This window comes from Ascaphus truei, chromosome 4, assembly GCF_040206685.1.
Source record: "Ascaphus truei isolate aAscTru1 chromosome 4, aAscTru1.hap1, whole genome shotgun sequence".
Lineage (NCBI taxonomy): Eukaryota > Metazoa > Chordata > Amphibia > Anura > Ascaphidae > Ascaphus > Ascaphus truei.
In genome coordinates, this window is record NC_134486.1 from 10,183,582 (window position 1) to 10,205,255 (window position 21,674).

At 44.3% G+C, this 21,674-nt stretch overlaps 1 protein-coding gene across 9 annotated transcripts in view; it reads right to left on the reverse strand.

The window, feature by feature from the left end:
* DTNB (dystrobrevin beta) overlaps positions 1-21,674 on the reverse strand; it is a 339,918-nt gene that overhangs the window by 106,765 nt on the left and 211,479 nt on the right. For all 9 annotated transcript variants that reach the window (XR_012800853.1, XR_012800852.1, XM_075595326.1 and 6 more), the window contains one exon: positions 844-921. Coding sequence is in view for 7 of the 9 variants with exons in the window: in XM_075595326.1 (XP_075451441.1) it covers positions 844-921 (78 nt within the window). In the remaining 2 variants the exon portion in view is untranslated. The remainder of the gene's footprint in view (positions 1-843; positions 922-21,674) is intronic.

Below are 21,674 nucleotides of genomic sequence, written 5' to 3' on the forward strand. Positions count from 1 at the left end.
GGGAGAGAAATGTAAAAGCTGATGCACACAGTACTGTTAGAATACACAAGTCTAATAACTGTCAGTTGCTAATTGTATTGCTGAAACAGGGCTTCAATGCATCTGAAAAAGAGACTTGTGAGGTTTACAAAGACCGTACACAGCTACAAATAGAAATAACCATCATGTTGGTCAATCATTCAGCGCGTGTTCGTTTTGGCTTACATTTTTGTGGAAGCCATCAACATCCAAGGTATGGTGTGTAACTGCAGAACGTCTCAATTAGAAACAGTTAGGCCTTTCATGGCAATGAGGAGAATGGCTTTGAAATATCCCATATTGTGATCGTCTATGGCAGGAGTAGCCAACGCCAGTCCACAAGTGCCACCAACAGTCTACTATGGCAGGAGTAGCCAACGCCAGTCCACAAGTGCCACCAACAGTCTACTATGGCAGGAGTAGCCAACGCCAGTCCACAAGTGCCACCAACAGGTCAGATTTTCCGGATATCACTCATTCAGCACAGGAGGCCCAATCAGTGACTGAGCCCCCTATATTGAGCAGGGGTATCCCTAATACCGGTACTGGCCCTTGAGGACTGGGAGTTGGCAATCCCTGTACTATGGAGATCTAAACTCATACAGCTGTGATTCCTTCTGGATTCATTTTAACCTTTGACAAACAATAATTAGAACCAATTGCACAATAACAAAAATGCATTCAATTTCTTCACAAGTCTAAAAGAAATGAACTGCATAACTCATCTGGAAGCTTTTATGAAATAAGAAACGTGGTTCAGGTTAAAGAAGAAATGTGTTTATCATCAGTTCCAAAACCACAAATCACAGTGGTGTCCTACAGTACCTCTTAGTGGGCGTGGGGGCTCCCGATGATATGCGAGTAGCCATGGCATCGTTCATGTTGGACAGGGGGCGAGCTGGGCTGTAAAGAAAAGAAATTGAAGGACTATTAAAGAAAGGTAGAAAATACAAATATTACTGTAATGTAATTGTAATGTAACAGGTGAACATAAGCCAGGCATTCAGAAATACACTTTCATGCAAGATTTTCTTAACATTTACATTCAGGAAATATCTTTGATGGTGGATAGTCTAAAATTACTGATTGGACTGTCTGTCCAATTTAGACAAACACACAAACATATTTTTCTACAAATTGCCTTCACTTCGCTCTTTTCTTTTTTTGGCATTTACTTTATCATTGTGTTGTTATCCATGCGTTCTTTCTGCTACACAAAATGCAGATGATAAAGCCCTGTGTTTGGAGATTGTTACAAACTGTGATATTCCAGAAATGGCTTTACTGCTCCACTTTGACCACTGAGACTTCCGAATCTCTCCTGCATTTTGTTAATAATAAATCGGTATAAAATCATAGTTTTGCCTTAAATTGAAGCTGTATATTATTGTGCTTTTCAGTGTAAATTTGCAACGGTTAAACATCTTTAACTATGAAACGTGCATTAGAAATGGTAGTGTATATTGTGCATGGCTGAGTGCTGTCACCTTAATGCAACTGCAATATAGTATGCTGAGAGGAACCAGAGCAGGAAATACAAAGCTTGGCAGCAGAGAACTTAACTGAGTTTACTCTACAGTGCAGCTAAAAAAAGGGAAATTTACCAACTGATATTTCAGTTTATTCCAGTCTTTCCATTAAAGTAATTATACATGAGTAACTCCTCCCTACTGGGGGTGTGACAATACTTTGGACACCTGGGTATAAGAGGATTGTCTCTCAGATCAATATCTTTTCCCCAAAGCTACTGTATAAAAGTAGCAGTTACTGTAAGCAGCAAACAAATAATGTATATGAATAGGATAGTGCCATGGAGGGACTAAAAGATACTGAAATACCGGTAGGCAGGTTTACCTTTTTCTTCTGCGTCACTCCATAACAGTAATTACACTTGGGATGTCCCAAGGAAGTATATTAAGAATGGGAGGTAAATTTGTATTGAGATAAAGAGACACTATTAGCCTGCAGGACCTTTCTTCTGAATTTATCCGATATGCAATATCCTTTTGAAATACAGGCTTTAATCCATCTAGTGACAAGAGGCTGCAGAAGCTGCTTCAGATAAGACAAACCGGAGTTTATGGTTCCTGAAAGACTCTGTACGAAGTAGACAGATCTTCTGTTGACGTCTAAGGCTGGGGCCATGGTACCGCAGACCGTGCGGACACAATAGACTGCCTTAAGGCATGGTTCGCGTCCATGCGGCGTGCGTGCGGAAGTGGTGCGCGTTGAGCAAGAAATCAGTTCCAACTGACATACTGGTCACGTGAGTGGTTCGCCCAATGAGGGCGAACCAGCTTCCTGACGTCACTGGCACGCTCCTAGACGCCCACGGACGGCACGCATACCATGGCCAAAAAACACACCCGCTTCAAGCGGGTGACGTCACGGCCGAAGGCACCATGGCCCCAGCCTAAGCCGTGGAATGGTCTTTCATTTACAGTAGGGAAAGTGGTGAAAAAGAAGAGGACCACAACCTCCTGAGTCAGTTGTCACAACCTTGGATCTAAATACGGTAAACATTTCATCACAATTCTGTCATGTGCACTCAGTGGACAATAGGATACAGTCTTTAACTTTTCTATTCTTCGTGCTGAGATTTTTGCTGTTAGTAATGCCACTTTCCAGCTGAGGCTAAGCGACAAGTCTTCTAAAAATTCTTGTACACTAGGCAAATTACAAATTGAGATCTGAAGATTGCAAAGAGTTAAGCTTGGATCTTGCTTTAACAAAATGCATGACCAAGTCAATGGATGCAATAGAGGGCAGTAGTAAGGCTCTAAGGCAAATGTGTGCACCTTCGGAGATGCAGGCTTTAGGCCTTTACAGAAACATTCATGAAGAAAACTTTATAATATTAGAGACGTTCTAGTTTCTGGATGGAATGCTGTGATTGCGACACGCAAAGTCTAATCATTTTGTTTTGTAATTTCTACCCTTGATTGTAGCAGAATGTCAAATTACAATATCTGACGTCCCTCTCTGGTACAGTTTTCCTGCGTTTACTGGCAACTATAACAGCCGAGATCCACAAAAGGGTGCTAAGCGTTTTATATGAACTCGGAGCGGAGGCGTGCCAAAGCTTAGCACCCTTTTGTGAATCTGGGTTGTTTTATCTGCCTCGCAACTTCTATGCTAGTAAATGGAATAAAACTGTAAGAGGATGACAAACTAAACCCTTCATGAGACCCTCTAGGTAGGAGGTTTGCCCAGATGAGCCACTGACAATCTCATTAGGTCCAAGAATTATGCTCTTCCCAGCCCATAACGTGCAACCAGCCCTGTCTCACCCTGATCCATTTTTAATCTTCTTTAAGACCATTTGAATCATGGCTAATGTTGGAAAGAAATAAACGGGTGGGAAGATCTAATGAACTGCTTAAAAACAATACTCTTGGAATCTTGTAAATCTGTGTCACCCCAAAGGCGGACACCGGATGGGAGGTCCTCAAGAGGTGCTCTCCTCTGCACAGAACCAGCATGCTAAGGGTTAACATTTGCTTTTGCTTGTAAAGTACTATATGGAACGTCAACTCCACCTACTAGAATGTTAATGAGCCTGGAAGACAAAGGACTTTGAATCCACAGCTGCATTCAATCTGAACCCTTCAGTGTACATCTGCGCCGTCCCAAAGGCGGACAGCTTTTGGCACAGCTGAAGGGCAGTATTGGTATAACTGCATGCCAAAGAGACGTTCCCCAGCTCAACTGTTGGAACCATGCTGCTTCAGCTGCAGTCCCGGTAATCTTCAAAAGCCCCACACCTGGGGGAAAAAGAACAGAGGTAGGAAGCTAACCCCCCAGGTTAGCACCAGAAAGTTGCAGCTCCAGGGGGACTACATGACAGCGGCCCTGAAGCACAGCAACAGGAGAGGTAAATACTCGGGTGTTCCTCCTGCAGAGCACAGCTCCAGGGAAACTCAGGAACCAAGACCAACACAAGGGCACGGCCTTTACCAAAAATAAAATATGTAAAGAAAACGTTTCCACTTTGGAAACAGCTACCCCCAGCTAAGGTAGGTTAAAAAAAACTGACCTGAGGGAGAGGCACACCTCTTTTATACCTAAGGGTCAGATTTCTTGTCCTACCCCCTGCAGGAGTGTAATTGCTGTCATGGAGGGATGCAGAAGAAAACCAAAAACCTGGTGCACGTGTATTTATTTTAGGGAAATAGAACTATTTCCACAATTCAGCTCCTATGCTTGTTTAACAGTAAGGGAGATTTACAAGATGGGGGGAGAACAATGTTGCCAAATAACTTGGAATCTTTTGTTTAAAAACGGGATTATAAAATAATAAAATGTTGCGAGTCCTCAGCAAGCTCTGTCAGGCCCATCGTTCTGAGCTCCATTAGTAATTGCTTTAGCAAAAAGTTACATCTCGGGGGGGGGGGGGGGGGGGCGGGGGGGCAGTTGACGCGCATTGCCATGAAGATGCGTCACATGCCGCGTTGTCATGGCGACGTGACCAGAAGCCGGCTGTATCCTGGTAAATTCAGGTTGAAGAGGCCTTGCACGGTCCCCCGACATTTAATTTAAATGCCTCAGGGAAGAGCGTGGGGCCTCTGCAACCACCCGCCCCCCCCCCCCCCCCCAGAAAAATCCCGCGCCCCACAGTTTGTGCACCCCTGCAGTATCAGATGTAACATTAATATGCAATGCATTGCAGTTTGAATACTTAAAAGGAGCACTTTCCTTAAAAAAATCCCCCCGCCCCCTTTAGGTGGAAACCAGGGGGTCTCCGGAGCTGAACCGCATTAATTTCAGCTCTGAGGATCCCCTGCTTCCTGAGATACTTACCTCCGACAGATGCGTGACGCAGGACCTTTAAACCGCAATATTGCCCACGAATACCCAGCCTTAGCCGCTACCGGCATGACCTACAAAAGGGTAAGTATCTCGGGAAGCAGCTGGTCCCCCGAGCTGAAATGAATGGGGTTCAGCTCAGGAGACCCCCTGCTCCCCACCTAATAACAAAACCCAAGACAGAAATGCACACGTTGTAATGCACAGTGGGAAATATACTGTATATGAAGACATCACAAAGTGTGCACATCATTTCACTATGGCAATAACACAGCACCCCTTCCTAAATTGTCTTAACAAACATTGAAAGTGGAAAAAATGTGTAACAGATTTAACACAATGTCCCTTATTTTATAGTTGTGGTGCCAGATAGATGTTGCATGAATCACACATATGACACGATGTAATTGTGTCCACTGAAAAGGATAAGATTACGGTGTTTCATTTATTATCGTGACAATAGCATGAAAAAATACATGAAGAACCATAATGGGATGCTATAACCTTCTCATCGACACCAATTAGGAATATTATTCAAAAGTAAATGAAGTGTCAGTTCCATACACACCTCTTCAAATAAAAACATGAATTACTGCTGGGTAACTAGTTGCCCAAACATTTATTGACGTCCAATCTTCTGCGAACCTTCTATAGAAATCAGTGTTTTGTAGGCTTGTATAATTCAGTCTGGCAGTATTCCCCCATCTCTTTCTTTTCCCACATGGCGTTTTCTACCGACACAAAACCAGGGGATCCTCCAAGGAGAGGCACCACTGCTATTTTTAGCCTGGACACCCCCTGGTTCCAGAGACCCGTACCAGTTTAATTGATGGTGTTTCTGCTCCATTTAGGTTAATCAAAATGCCTGCCAAAACCCACAGGCGATGTGGGCCAATAACTAGTCGCAATGTCATGGTGGCGGTGGCGGGAGGTTGCGGCTTCCTCTTGGATGACCATAGCGGACATATTTAAATGTCCAGAAAAAACACTACCAACTAAAGCATTAAGAACCTCAGGAATCTGGGGATCTCTGCAGCTAAAAAGAACACTGTCCAGATCTGGAAGACCCTGCAGGTTAGAGTCTGTGTATAAAAATAAATACATTATGTAACATAGCCTGCCGGCAGTTACTTCTTTTCCCTGGGCATTTCCTCTGTCAGTCCTGTTAGTGCAGGCAGTGGAAAGGTTACTTCCTTCTTTAGGCCTGTGTGTGTTACAGCCTTGAATGATGTCATCAGTATTCAAGGGCAGGCCTAGCAACTTCTGAGGATGTCAATCTGAGGGGTGGATATTGGTTGGAACGCCCCCTGGTGTGTGTGGGCCAATCTGTATCCGGCTCTGGCTTGCTATGAGTCAGAGTTAGAGACACCCCAAAGATATACAAAATTTCATCCTCCCAAATTAAGTTAGTTGAGTTCTGGAAAAAGTTGAGTTAGCAGATAGAGAAAGAAAGGTGTCTCCCTCCCACCCATGAGGGTCTGGGAGGGAGGGGAATTATGCTGCTTAAGGCAGGGCTCTGAATTAGAGAGATAGGGAGAGAAATAAGCAGATGAGGATTAAGAATATGTGAAACATGCAATTATCTGTCCTGGAGCTGACTGTCATTAAACAACAGAAAAAGACAATGCTGTGTGTGTTCCTGTCTCTGTGAATGAAGGAGTGTCAGTGGGTGTCCATCCCCTGAATATCTACAGGGGATTCCTGCTGGCTGGAGGCGCTGCACCAAGAGAGATCAAGGCAGCCTGTCCTTCCTGTCCTGTTTCCTCCCCACACCACCCCGGAGCGCTCAGCCCACCTGTTGCCCACAGGTCAAGAAACAGCATCAGAGTAGCTGAGAAGAGCATACCCCCCCTCCAATCTTACTTAGGGGTGGGGGTACAAGGGCTACATTAAAAAAAAGGAGATATGGAAAATAGACAGCTTTGCAGTGATTTCATAAGTCTGATCTTATTGCATTATGGCAGCAAACATTCAAAAGGAACATTTAACTATTGCTATTCCCCTCAAATTTAATGAAAATAGGCTGCAATCATTGAGGTCCCTGCAAGGAAAAAATTAGGGAAAAGAAAGTGTCCTAAAGCCACTGTGCAAAACAAGAAAGTCATCCAACCTTCGCCAGGCCCTCTGGTGCATTATGTTTATTTATATTTTGGTATGAATACTTTTGGGGTAGTTCTTCAACTGTTAATAACCCCTGAACATAAACCATGTTGTACAAAGCTTCGGAACAGATCTAGCAATGGTACAATAATTCGCAACCTCGGCAGGAGTGCTGTAAGACACCCTCAAACCATGGTTAGTCAGGGCACAGTGTTCGTTTATGAATAGTCAAATGACAAGCTACTAAAACATCTTGAAAGATTTAACAAGATATATAGTATGGGTATGCTATTGTCAAAGCAAAAAGAAACATTTAAGGATTTTTTAATATATATTATTGGTATTCTTATGAAAAACAAACAAAGGACGCTAGAAGCTACATTTTTCTTTGCCACTCTGACAAGAGGAGTATTCCCTAGAAATAAACCAGAAACCCATCTGTCCTTAGAAGTAGATAACACGGTTAGCAAACCTATTCATTGCAATGCTTCCACGCAATAAATGCAAATAAAGTGCATTGTAAAACTGCAGAGATAAGGGACTGAACCTTGTGAAGCCGACGGGTGAAGGACAGCAGAATGTGCCCTCAGAGAAGGCAGCACAATCCTAACTTGAAGGCTGCTCTGGTTTACTGCCAAGGACAGCACTATTTCCCTGCCAGGCCTGTTTGTTAAGCAATGGAGTGTGTCATCTTTCATTAAGGTTTGGTACAAAAATCCTGTGTGCACCGTGGCCATTATACCAATTATTTTATCACTTCAGTACAGCTGCAAGATGAGCTGGTCTTCGGTCTACATGTGAAAGAAACATAAGCTGTTTCCATGATTAAAAAATGAACTAAAAGAAAACAGTAATGTTGCTTGTTGCAATGAGAGCGTGGTTGTATTAATGGGTGAAAGATGGATTTCCACCACTGTGATTTAGTACTTCATTTGGTTTGGAGTCCACCAATCAGCCAGAGCAGAGAGTAGGGTTGTTGAAGTGAAACCTTTGTGAATTTCCTTCGTGGAGACAGAAGTCATGTAACAGAAGAGACGTTATTATGGGCAAAAGAAGCTGTTGCCTCGCACATGCGCAGAAGCAGCCGTCGCTGCGAGGTATGCGCATGCGCAGCAGCCGGCGACACGCACAAGAGCAGCCGGCGACACAAACACATGCTGGAGCAGCACCAACCCAGCTACACTTGGGAGACGGAGACACCACACACACACACACACCCAAGGAATCCGCAGTTAGTATAAATATAGATGTGCAAATAGCTAAAATAGGGGGGGTGTGTGTGTGTGTGTGTCTGTGTGTGTCGAGCACGCGCGTTCTAAGTCAAACTTCTTCACGTTTTGTCACTCAAATTGTGTTTTGATTTTAAATTAAAACATCGCCATCACAAATACAATATCTGTGACAAAAAAGTGACAAAAGACAAAGAAGTTTCTCCTAGTAAGGTGGACAGAAGAAATGGACAAATGCAAAACACATTTTGATGGGTGACAGTCAACAACCAATGTAAGGAAAAGGAAAGCACATGATTCAGAAGAGCATCAGGAACAAGAGGGTTCAAACCATCTATACGACGCAGGGCCTTTGTGTGAAGCAAAGACACAAAATGCCACTGTATTGTGTGATTAGAAAAACAGTTTAATACTGCACACCTATTTTCCCATTTGGAAGATGCAACCTGTGAACAAGCCTTCCTGGTTTCAATAAGAATCCCTGCCTTCCTTTGGTGCATGTTAAAGCTGCTGCTCCAGCCTGTTCAGTTTCATTTTTAAGAATAAATAGGCCTGCTACTTTCTCTCAAACAGTAACCATTTTGAGGTAAATAATTGAATGACTTTCGATGACAAGTTAGAAAGCAAAAAAAGGAAATGCAGACAACCTGAACATTTCTCCGTGAGCTTTGATTTCCTGCGGTTTTTGGAAGCACTGATGTTTAGAGAAAAGCCAGTAATAAGGAAAACGGAAGGAAATTCTCCAGAAAGAAGGCTTATTTAAAAATGTATTAAACTACATTAAATACATAACAAGGATATAGAAGCCACATCACTGCTAATTCTTAGGCATCTCTTTGAAACTTTATTATGTGTGTAACGCACTTTCCCCAGCCGCCTGGGAGATATGGTGGCTATGGTGTGAGGTGCGTTACCTGTGGCTCACAGGAGGCCTGAACCTCCGCTGCTGGGAGCCTGGGGTGTACCTAATTCGATGGGTGACAGCGCCTCCACTTGCGCAGGATCCTAACTATGTGGGATAGCCCTGTGCAGGACCATATATGACCAATATACAATACACACAGATGCAGTGACACAATAAAAACTTACTATAGACATAGAACAATCATAACATTAGCACCAATACTGCAATATCAGGCCTCGCTGGGCCGCAACCCCTCACCGTGCCTTTCCCAACACCGTGTCTATACCTTGGGGGGTTTACCACAATGTACTGAGGTGCTCCCGGCACCAGACCGCCCCAGTGTTTCCAGACTCAACCACCCACCTGTGTGTGTGAGACAGCGTTGCCCCACTAATGTGAAGGTGAGTTGATGCACTTAGTTGGGTACCTTCCAGGTGTGTCCACACCCAGGCGCACATATGCTGTACTTATGATGGGATCCACAGATCCGTTGCAGTAACCCACGATGCCACCGCCTCTATGGTGGGTGGGTCCCACAGGGACTGTACCACCATATGCAATGTCTCTTTGTTGCAGGGGTCTGGTCCCAGATCACCTGAGGTCAGGATGCAGCCGCGTCCTGGCTGTGTCCTTCACTTTAATGATACAAGGGCAGTGTCCCTATCTATGGGCCTGTCCCTGCAGCAACCACATGTTGTGGCGAGTCGGGGCCCAGCTGGAGCCTAATGGGGGTATCTGGCCTAGTGCAGGTGCCACAGACACCTGTACACATACACCCTTCCTGATGGCGTCCCAGCTCCGACTGACTCGCGGTCCCAGCACGTGAAAGTATCAATCTCCCCTTGCAGGGAAAGCTCCAGCCCTATTGGCTCCCGCGCGACATGTGTCCTTGAGGCTCATGGGACATGTAGTTCCTGCTGGAGGCCCTATCCTTTAGGCTGCTATTCGGGCGCATGCACAACTCTGCCCAAGATGGCAGCGTCCAGCTAAGGGAACCGCCGATAGTCACCGGCAATGCATTCGTCTGCCTGCACTGTGCGTTTGCATCCTTCCACCGGCCACCCCGCACCCCCCGGAGGTAAGGGGAATATACCGGGGACCCAGTGAGGCGTAAAGGGGGCCAGGCGGACCCATGCTATATGTAAAAAGCAGAGGAATGCAAAGATTCAAAACACATTTTATTTTGTGTACTTTTTGGAGTGCAACTTTGAAGCAAAACTGTTTAAAGAATTCTGAATGAGAAAATTCCCTGCCACCCACCTGCCTTTCTTCTAAATCTCCCAGCAATATAATATTCTATCGTCTCCTCATCTGCCGGGCTCCCCTCCAAATACTTCTCTATTTTAAGCACCTATCACACATAGTGTTACCATCATGGCCTACTAATTACAAGTGGATCCCAATTACATACTGCCCTGGAGTTTCACTCACTCAAGTTTGTTGAATTAAAAAAAAATGTAATTTGAATCTTGCATTTCTTCAGTGAAGTATTTGACAATCAAGGTCAAGGTGTTTCACGGTCTTTGAAAAACATTTTGCTTTTCATACCACTAACCCTTCAGATTTTACTTGAATATGGACTTTGCAGTTGATTAAATGTGAATACAGTATATACTACTTCAGTACATTCTGTCTGCTGCGAACTTCACTCAACAGTGCTACTCCTGATTAAACATTCAATCGGATTGCTATTACAGTACCGTGAGTGAGTGAATAGAGACCGGTCAGCAAAAATGAACCACAGCTGAAAGATACAAGCCACTGTACAGTGCCCGAGACACGTGCTGATTTTGGGCTACAAGACCCGTGCAGATTAGTAGGTTAGAAGAGATCTTAAAACAGTAATCAGCGCTTATTGACTCAAAATGTGATTGTATTTATTTTGGGCGCTCTTCGAAGCTACAGTACTACTCTCACTCTTCCAACCCCCGGCTTGTATGTTGTGCATGTATATTTATAGAGTTGCAAACTTGTTATTGAGTTTTATAAAAGATATACTGTAACATAGAGATGGGTGTGTCACTGGCCCCACTCCCATAAAGAACAGGTGAAAGCTGCAGTGACTGCAAACACATTTTGTTTGGCAGATAAAACAGAGACACAATGTGGCTAAATAAACGGGTAGGTGAGGGAACAGAAAGGAAGAAGCATTTAGATTCTTAAAATGATAAACAGGTATCATATCAGAATTATAAGGAATGTAGCAAAAGGGCTAAGCACTCACCCCTGGGCAATTACCCCATTCACCCACCACCTCTACCCCAACAAACCCGGCACCTTCATTACCTTAGCGGTTAGCGTTACGGTAATGAAGCCGTTTTATTTTATTTTAATAACAGTATTGAAGTAGGGGGTCTCCAGAGCATTAATTTCAACCTCCGGGACCCCCTGTTTCCCGAGTTACAGGCCCCAGTATGGGATGCCAGTATCTCCCTGCATTGTTTACATCTCCCGGGTCATGTGACCGGGACATTTACAGGGACTTGCAGAAATACTGGCACCCCATAACGTAACTCGGGAAGCAGGGGGTCCCCGAGGCTGCAATGAATGCGGTTCAGCTGCAAAGACCCCCTTGCTTCAATACTGTGTTATTACAATCAAATAAAAACAGTGCGATGGCCTGTATGAGCTGTGCAGGGAGATGCAGCTCTCTCTGTGCAGCTCTTACAGACTGCAGGCAGATCCCAGGGGCAGAACTAAGAAAAAGACACAGATAAAGAAGACACTGTTATCCCGAGCGGTTTGGCATTCTCCTCACTTCACGGTATCTGACTTGCGATAACTCTTTCTGAATACCGTGATAACACAAATTCAGACCATGAGGTAAGGTCATGCCAAACCGTTCGATTTGGCAGTGATTTTATCAAAGTTACTAGAATAGGTCCCATAATTGGACAATGTTTCATTCAGATTATTTTGTTTGCCTTCTTCTGGATCAATATACAGTACTATAAATGCAAATATAGGATAAGTATCTGTCGTCTAAATGTAACATAGGTTGAACATGATGGGCATGTCTTTCAACCTCATCTACTGTGCAAATGTGCAACTGTGCACTTCCCAAATAGTCGGCATTCTGTTGTGTTCTTTTCTCTGTAAATGTTGTGCTAAATATAAAGCAGTCGGTTAACTCCATACCCCTTTGATAAGAAACATCAACCATCAGACTTCAAACAGCATAAAAAAGAAAACAAGATGGTAGAAACTAATCTCTCTAACCATACATCTGCCCATCTCAAACACGTATTTAATTTGGCCTTGAGCCCTCTTTGAAGGCCTCTCATGAATGGCAAATGGCACAACAATGTCAAAGATGGGGTTTCTGGGATGGATTAACACTTTCACTGCCAGAGGTGTCAGCAAAAAGGGTCACATTACTGCAAGGGGCTGCCATAAGTATCAATAGATGCCAACCCCCCAAAAATATATCAATAACCCCCCTTCATTCCAACTGTAGGAATAATTTTTTTTAAAGAGGATTATGCTTGGGAAATGAGGCTGCAGCATAATATGAACGTCGCTCTAAATTCATTTCGGAGACCTTGTTAAAAGGTGAATATTTTGAAATTGGGGGAAGCGCTCCTGTAAAGTTTGCAGGTCAGCCGTTTCCCTGAGTAACTAAATACACTTTCAGTGACACAATTCTTGCTACGCGATTGTATTGACTGACACAGTATGGTGGATCTCTTGAAGCCTCACAATTCTGTTCCTTTGTGAGACCAAGAGTTGCTTAGCAAAGCAACTGTGCTGCAACATTTCCCTGCGCCCGGGTTCTGCTTTATAATTATAACACTGCGTTTCTATATACACATAGAGCTGCTCAAATCATTTGCAAAGAAGCAAACGGTGCCATCCAAGTGAAGGCCAGGTAAAATATAGTCTTGGAGATATGGAAAGAGATGGTTTTGAAAGGAGTTCTTAAGTGAGAGAAAGAGGAGAATAATAACATTAGCATACTGTGCTTTGTGATAAAGGGAGCAACATAATGAGATAATGATCTGGGAGGATAAGCATAATTTACTAACAGCTCATAATAACCCTCTTAGAACATCATAACATAGGTCTCATCCTTAAAGAGATTTACAGAACATTATACAACGGAGATAAATTAGGCAAGTGCAACAGTGAGAAAAAAGCAATGACAAATATAGCATGGCTAGTGGCAAAGACCGGTCACCCTGAAGTTACTGAACCTCTCCTTTACTTGCAACCCTGCTTCTGAATCCTGGAGTTGTTTAAGAGGAATGTTTCTGTAAGTCTCCACTCATAACCAAAGTGACACGGCCGTATAGGGCTCATATCCAGAAGAGCATGCATGGTGGAACGTGGCGGCTGCCACCAGAAGGGAACAGGGCCTGGCATTAAGGGACATTTCTACTAAACAGTCTTTTGCAAAAAGGCACATTCCAAACCATTTAAACCATGGGGCTGTAAGGGGTATGCCAATGCTGGAAGAAGACGGCGTAGTAAATATGGACCAAAGTGTTTAGTACCTAACCAAGCTGACCAGTAAACCCCAGAAGGAAGAAGAATGGGAGAAAGAAAATGCTTAGTTGCAAGAGGGCGGCATTACCAAGAGAGAAGCAAAAACATCTCAATCTTAAGCTAGTGGGGGAAGATGTAGTGTAAGTGTGTGAAAGTACTATACTAAAGATACTGGATATATACACCTGCAGGGTGTGGCCAAGCTGAGGAGGAAGCAGCATGGGCAGTAAAGGGGGAGAGGGGGCATGTGTCAGTGTGATTTCTGTAACTCTCTGCCCCCTCTGACTCCCTGGCCCCGCAACCCAACTACTGTGACTCCATACACCAGGGGAGTGCAATCTTTTCCCCCTGCAGGCTGTCCTGCTCTTTGCGCGCCCCCATCTCTCCTCCTTACCGCGGTTACCGGCGTCTGAATGTCACATTACCATAGCAACGCGATGTCACATGACCCCGCTGCATCATTTGCCACTGCGTTGCCATGGCGACGCGTCTCCAGATGCCGGCTGAACCATGGAAAGGTTTACAGAGGCCTTCGCCGCTTCCCTGGCACTTAATTTAAGTGCCTTCGGGAAGCTCGCGGGGCATCTGTAAACCCCGAGACCCCCAGCTTGCACACCACTGCCCTGCACCAACCCCACCCACCCAGACTCCCCTGCTGCCTTACTCCTGTGACTCTCTGCCCCGACACACGACTCCTGTGACTCCCCTCCCCCACTTACTGCTGTGACTGACTCCCCTGCCCCCGTCTGTCTCTCCTGTGACTGTCTCTCTGTCCTGTGTTTTCTGTGACCCTGTCCTGTTGTAGCGGTGCCTCAGCAACTGAGCACTGTGGTTAGGGGTGCCCCAAGAGAATAAAGGTTGAAAACCACTGATCTATGGTCTTGCTGCTGGCACCTGATGGCGAGCCAATTCCTACACTAATTATTCATTGTTATTGCCATGTGACGGCACAGGGTTTCCTTGTTTCAGATTTGTACTTCCCAGTTTTGTTCACCTATCCCAGCGCTGTATTGTAATGTTTCTGCCGTGGAGTGCCATGCAGGGGAGGAGTATCTGTATACATAAATATACACATGTCATAAGCTTTGAGTGATGGCTGTGTTTATAAGAGGTTGTGTGCAAAGTGTTTTACCAAACAATGGAGCCCTTGTTCTTATTCATAAATTCTTCATGCCGCAGACCACGAACAGCAGTGAAGCAGTTAATCATGCAATGTATTTATGCCACAAGAAGACGCATGCAGTTGAAGAATCATTGCAGGATACATTGACAGCAGTGAGTGACAGGTAAAGCAAACACATTTTCACCTCTGTTTATCTAAATCTAATTATAGGCAGGTTGTTTATTTTATAAATCAATATTATGGTTAGGCAGATGTAGCATAACAATCCCAAACTTCTCCACAGTGACCGCATTACAAACACTCCATTTACCACATATACTCAGAGAAGCAGGGCCACCAACAGATTTCCCGGGGCCCAGGACTAGCGCTTCGCCGGGCCCTCTGAGGTTTTTCTCAACATAAATGCGTCAGTGGATACCTGTTCCATTCCTGTGTGTTTGTGCCATGTCTATCCATTAAATCGACATTTTTACCATACTGCCTCCAGCCCTGTCATTATTGCATTGCCTCGCCTCGCCTCACCCATCTGATTTTCTAACAGCTGGGGAGAGCCAGGGCCCGGCTGCAGAAAGCAGAGGGCTGGCAGCTGGGCCAGGCCTCTGGTTGCCACTGCCAGACCCCGCTCCCCCCAGCTCCTGCCTCCTCTTCCCATGCCGCCCTCCCTCTCCTGTCTGTGTGCGCGCTGGAAACTGTATGCAGCCGGAAGTCAGGCCCAGCTATCGGCGTGCACTGGCAGGAGAGAGAGAGAGATCGGCGTAGAAAGAGAAGGCAACAGCTGGAAAAAAACAGGATCCAGGGCTCGGTGGTGGCAACCAGAGGCCCAGCAGCTGGACGCTACCAGTGCAGGCCGGCCGGGCTCCCACAGCCACTGGGCTCGGTACACTTGTCCCGCCTCTCCGACCTTGTCGGCGACCGTGAACAGAAGGGATATTCAAAGTAAACTGCGGTCGCTGACTCCCATTTGTCCAAGGTTATAAGACAATAGCACTGGATCTGAAACACAATCCACTAACTAATGGAAGCTAATATCAAAGAGCCAAACTAACATAACCCATTCACTGACAGAGGAACCTGCAGAGTTTGTGCATGGGTCCAAGTACCCCATGTAAAGTTAGTAGATACATGAGACCGTGCCCAATTAGGAGGCACACACCCATACAGGAAAATACTCTTACATTACACTTAAGTTGATCCCAATAATTTTGTTTATTATTTTGTCTACTACTGTCCTGTGAGAAACTCTTCCTCATCTGTCCCGAGTCTACCACTTCCCAACTGTAAGAATCAAAGCAAATATCAGATTCAACTACAAAACACACACAAGTGAAGCATTTAGGCCGTGGTTCACCAAGCCGTGGTTCACCAAGCCGTGGTTCACCAAGCCGTGATGCGGGTTATCGGACTCTGATCAACCGCAGTTTAAAAAGACTGGAATAGGCTATTGAAATGCTTAATTTAAGAGGTGAGATTTAAGGTTTCACTTAAAGGTGGGGAGAAGGTGCTTGGCGTTTACCGTGTGTGAGGGAGTGTTACAGGTAAGAGACAGTGAGGGGGAAAAGTTTAAGGCACAAGAGCAGAAGAGGTGAAAGGGGTGGAGAGAAGACTGTTATGGGTAAAGCGCAGGGGACAAGTGGTGGCATAACAAGAGAACGGTTAAAGGGCTACTGAGCACAAAATAAACCGATGGTCAAAGTTCAACAAAATAATTCTGGGGAGCAATATATATGTAGGAGACTTTAAAAAATGAAAACCTCAATAGAAAGCCACACCAGATGACGTCACAGCTTCCTATTGGCCCCCGGTAGTTTTTAAATGCCGTAATTACGAGAACCCCAGCTCCTATCCTACAGAGGAAAGTATCTCGGGAAGCAGGGGGTTCAGCTTGAGACCCCCTGCTTCAATCCTATGTAAAAAATAAAACTCAAAAGAATGTAAAATGACGCAAAGGAAAACGGTGCGCTTGGATTGCTGCTTTAAACTGCAGAAATTAAAATGATGTGGCTATGCAAATAAGCTTGTCATATTTTAGTTTTCAAAATGTATTTTAGTCATGAAATCCCCTGAATATTCATCATGCTAAATTACACTGGTTACACAGCCAAGGGTGGGGTGGGGAAGTGCAAGCTAATGTAACACAGACACTTAAGGATAGGTGTTTCAGCTTACTCACTATTTGTACACTCAAAGGCTAATAGTAGGTTAGAAACTAAACAGACAACACAGTTATGACAAATACCCTTCACTGTACGGGGTACAACAAATACCAAACCATGCAAGGTTATCTGTATGTCTCACACAGGATCCCCGAGCCTGTGTCGCAAGCATCAAGCCGTGTTTAAGATGCAGATATACAAAACTTCGCTGTGGAAATGCTCCTTTTCTGTGCCAGATAGTGCCACACAAGAATGGCCATTTGACAAATGGTAATCACTTACTAAAAGCAAGTCAGGGGTTCCAGTCTTCAGCTGCTCAATGAAGGTATTGTACAGTATGAACGCATATAAAAAACAGCCACGGGTCCTGGGTTTCTTAAAGAATATTAGCATGTCAGAAGCGGTTTCTGGGGGAACTTGCAAACCAGTGCTGCAAATCCACCAGCACTGAATTAGTTCGTGTTCAGATTAATGTAAGGGACAAAAATGCAGTCAAAACAATTTGATTGTGAGCGCAATTATCTTGTGTGTTTAGAAAGGAGGTTTAATATGCATAAACAGCATATGTATATGTATTTACTGTATTTGTAGTATAACAATGTCTTATTGAACATTTGTGAAATAAAGTATTTGATCAGCTTATAGTGCACGATTAGCAAAGTACCCTACAAACCCTTCTACTTTCCACTTGTCAAACACATTGCCCTTTCCATGATCAGAATGGCAATAGCCGGCGTTCTCCGGTGCTACGGGAAGACTTGCAGGTCACAGCATTTATCGCCTCTTACTGTATGTAACAGGCAGCCCAGGCTCGGACTTGGAGGAGTACAGCAAGTTACGGGGAACAGACTGCACGCACATACATGTACCAAGTTACGGGGAACAGACTGCACGCACATACATGTACCAAGTTACGGGGAACACACTGCACGCACATACATGTACCAAGTTACGGGGAACAGACTGCACGCACATACATGTACCAAGTTACGGGGAACACACTGCACGCACATACATGTACCAAGTTACGGGGAACAGACTGCACGCACATACATGTACCAAGTTATGGTGAACACACTGCACGCACATACATGTACCAAGTTACGGGGAACAAACTGCACGCACATACATGTACCAAGTTACGGGGAACAGACTGCACCCACATACATGTACCAGGTTACGGGGAACAGACTGCACGCACATACATGTACCAAGTTACGGGGAACAGACTGCACGCACATACATGTACCAAGTTACGGTGAACACACTGCACGCACATACATGTACCAAGTTACGGGGAACAGAGTGCACGCACATACATGTACACAATACTGATCTAAAACAACTCAAGCAAAACCTCCCTTCAGAAGCTGGCTTAGTAACATGTTCCTTATCGATAAAAACAAAATGCTCTCTTACAGAAGGCTCACAACACATCGCTTCCCAATCAGCTGTAATGTTATTTTGCAACCAGCTACAAAACAGAAGATTATATTTACAGTAACAGACAAAGTTATCTCAGTAGAAGAAATAAAACAGGAAGATGCACAATCCCCAGTGGCCCCATTAGCCCAAGAAAATGCAAAAGACACAGGCAGGCAAGAGAAAGCAAACCTTTGAGCTCTGTAGCAAAAGCCTCTTTCTTCCTCTCCTGAATAAGCATCCTAATGTAATACACAGTGCTGCCGTCTCTAAGGAAACAGGCTCGTCACATGACCACGGATCTCGTGTTCGTGAGGTTTCTTATCCAACTGAACACGCAGAGCCAGGACAGGTGCAGCAATAGTGACGAGCGGAGAAGGTAGCGAAGCTGTCAGAACGAGGTGAAGTCACGTTGGACTGAACATCCTGTATAATGCACGCTGTTCCTCTTATTAGAAAAGAAACTGGCACAGCAAATACTATTGCTTGCCTTTCGCTTCTTTGCTTATAAACTCGAACATCCATTCTTGTTTTGTGTGTTTAAATCAGGAGTGGCAAACGCCAGTCCTCATGGGCCACGAATAGGTCTGGGTTTAATGATATCCCTGCTTCAGCCCAGATGGCTCCTACAAGCAATATCCTACATTTGTGTTTCTCTTTTATTTTTTTAATAAATCAGTTCTGTAGCATTAGACAATACTTACTGCTTTTTTTTATTTATAAATTCAACTCATAATGCAATTTTTTATGAGTTTTAATATACTGAGCATCTTGATTTCTATGGCAGGCTTTAGCCCAGCGGTGCACAAACTGGGGGAAGCGCTAGATTTTTATGGGGGACGGGGGGGGGCAGGCGTTTGCAGAGGTCCTGCGCTCTTCCCCAAGACATTTAAATTAAATGTCGGGGGACAAAGCAAAGGCTCTGCAACTACACTTACCGTGGTTCAGAAGCTTTGTCGGTTCAGGCGTCGGTATGGCAACGCGGCGTCAAGTGACGTCATTGTTGCCATGGTAACGGAACGTCAAATGAAGCTGCGGGTTCACGTGACACAACCCCCCATGGCGCCACGTGAGGTAAGGTGGGGGGGCGCTCTAACTGAGGAGAGCAGGCAGGGGGGGGCGCCGCAAATAAAGTTTGCGCGCCCCTACTTTAGCTCACCTCTCCAGCAGTGTAAGGTCTTTGTAACACTTTCCTGTTTGTGATCATTTGTTGCCAATATTCAATACAATACAGATAATGTCACATTAGTAATATAAGAATACATTTTAGCTGATGAGTTAAACTGCCTTAAGGATTCATTTGCAACTGAAAGGCAACCATTGAGTGAACTCTGGAAAGCAGGATTTTGCTGATCAATCACGGGAGAACAAATCGATCAGCAGCGTCAGTAATTAGATTTCATAAAGGTAATAAAATGTTGCATATAATAAATTATATATATATATATGTATATATATATAAAAAAAAAAAAAATATATATATATATATATTTATTTTTTTTAAGCTGCTTGGGTTGCCTCTTTAACCCACCTCCAAAGGAGTGTAAGAACCGTATAACACTTTCCTCTTTGTAATAATTTGTTGTCAATATTTCCAGCAGTATAAGCCGCAAACTGTAACAATAGATAATGTTACCTTAGTAATATAAGGATACAGTGCAGCTGCTGAGTTACACTAACTGAAGCAGCCTTACGTTAGTCACACAATCAGGATTTTTACAGATAACAGGAGCACCAAATGATTGCCACCTTAGGTAAGAATATAGAATTATACATGGTCACATGCTTTACATAAAATTAAAAAAAGGAGGGATGTAGAATTGCTGCTTTAAATGTTGCTTAACTTTAAAGTTTACCTGCCCCTAAAATGAATTTGTCTATCTGAGAGGCTTTGGCAAGAAGTATGTTAAGGAGGGAGATATCAACATTTTCACTGCCACGAGACCCTGCGATGCCAGCAGCAAAAAGGCTAACCAGTTTCTGGTTTTTATTTTCGGTATATACCCCCTTAGACGTATTTGTATTTTCTTATTAATTTATGATGAAACTCATTCTTTCAGCAGAGAGAAAAATCCTGTTCAGGTGAAAAACTCTTGCACATATAAAAGTGAATCTATCCAAAAGGGGCTATGCCTGTATGTATGTGAAGATACTGTAGCTTCACATGCTATGCCTATATGTATGTGAAGATACTGTAGCTTCAGATGCTATGCCTATATGTATGTGAAGAAACTGTAGCTTCACATGCTATGCCTGTATGTATGTGAAGATACTGTAGCTTCACATGCTATGCCTGTATGTATGTGAAGATACTGTAGCTTCACATGCTATGCCTGTATGTATGTGACGATACTGTAGCTTCACATAGACATACGGTGAAGCCTTCTAATTGTACGAGTTATGTTAGAACGATCTACAGGACACGCACACTGTCTGATTCTAAACCTAGTATAGACAGGCACCGCCCGCATGTAAACTGTCTATACTAAGCTTATAATCACCAACAGTTTACATGTGTATGTGATGCCTGTCTGTACTACTGTACATTTAGAATCACTGAAAGGCATCCAGAGCTGGGGCAATGGTATTCGGCACCCTAGGCGAATTGTCAACCCTGCGCCACCCCCTCCCCCCACCCCCCGCTCTCTGAACTTTCAGATTTTTAAAAATGTTATTATAGACCCATTCTCTCATCCCCCCCTCCCACTCATTCACTCTTCCTCCACTCACCCCCCTCCTTCTCCTCTTGCTCTCTCACCCCTTCCTCCCTGGCTTCGGTGGAGCAGAGCAGCAGAGGAAGGCGAAGTCGGGTGGCAGCTGGAGAAGAGCACAGAGGAGGAGGACGTCAGGCAGGCGGCGAGAAGAGGAGGAGGACGTCAGGCAAGCGGCGAGAAGAGGACAGAGAACGGAAGGAGCGGAGCACCAGCCCTGTAGGCATCACACACACATGTAAACGGTCAGTGACTTACCGGTATTGTTTATTTGCGCCAACATATTCCACAGTGTTGTACAATGGGGACAAAGATTTTAACTATATACAGACTTAAATGCATATAAGGAAGTTATGGTGGGTGTCACATACGTCACACCTGTGAGCACGTGGCCTGCATATGGGACAGGGGTTAACAGGCAGCTCTCTAACTGACACTTTTCACCTTCCGCAAAGGTCCCTCAAATTAACAATATCTCCCCTCAACCCATCTCAATATACTCCTTACTAGATTGCAATCATATTTATCCGCTTCCACCGCCCAAGAAATATCAAATAGGACATTTGCAGAGTGTAAGGTCCCTGTTTTTTAAAGAAAACTTTGCACTAAACACAAAAAATTGTTGTAGCAAAACATGTCCGAAAATATAAATACTCTACAAATCGTACAACAGTTCAATCAGAGCCCAAAGCATTACATATTAAAGTTTAATTTTAATACAAA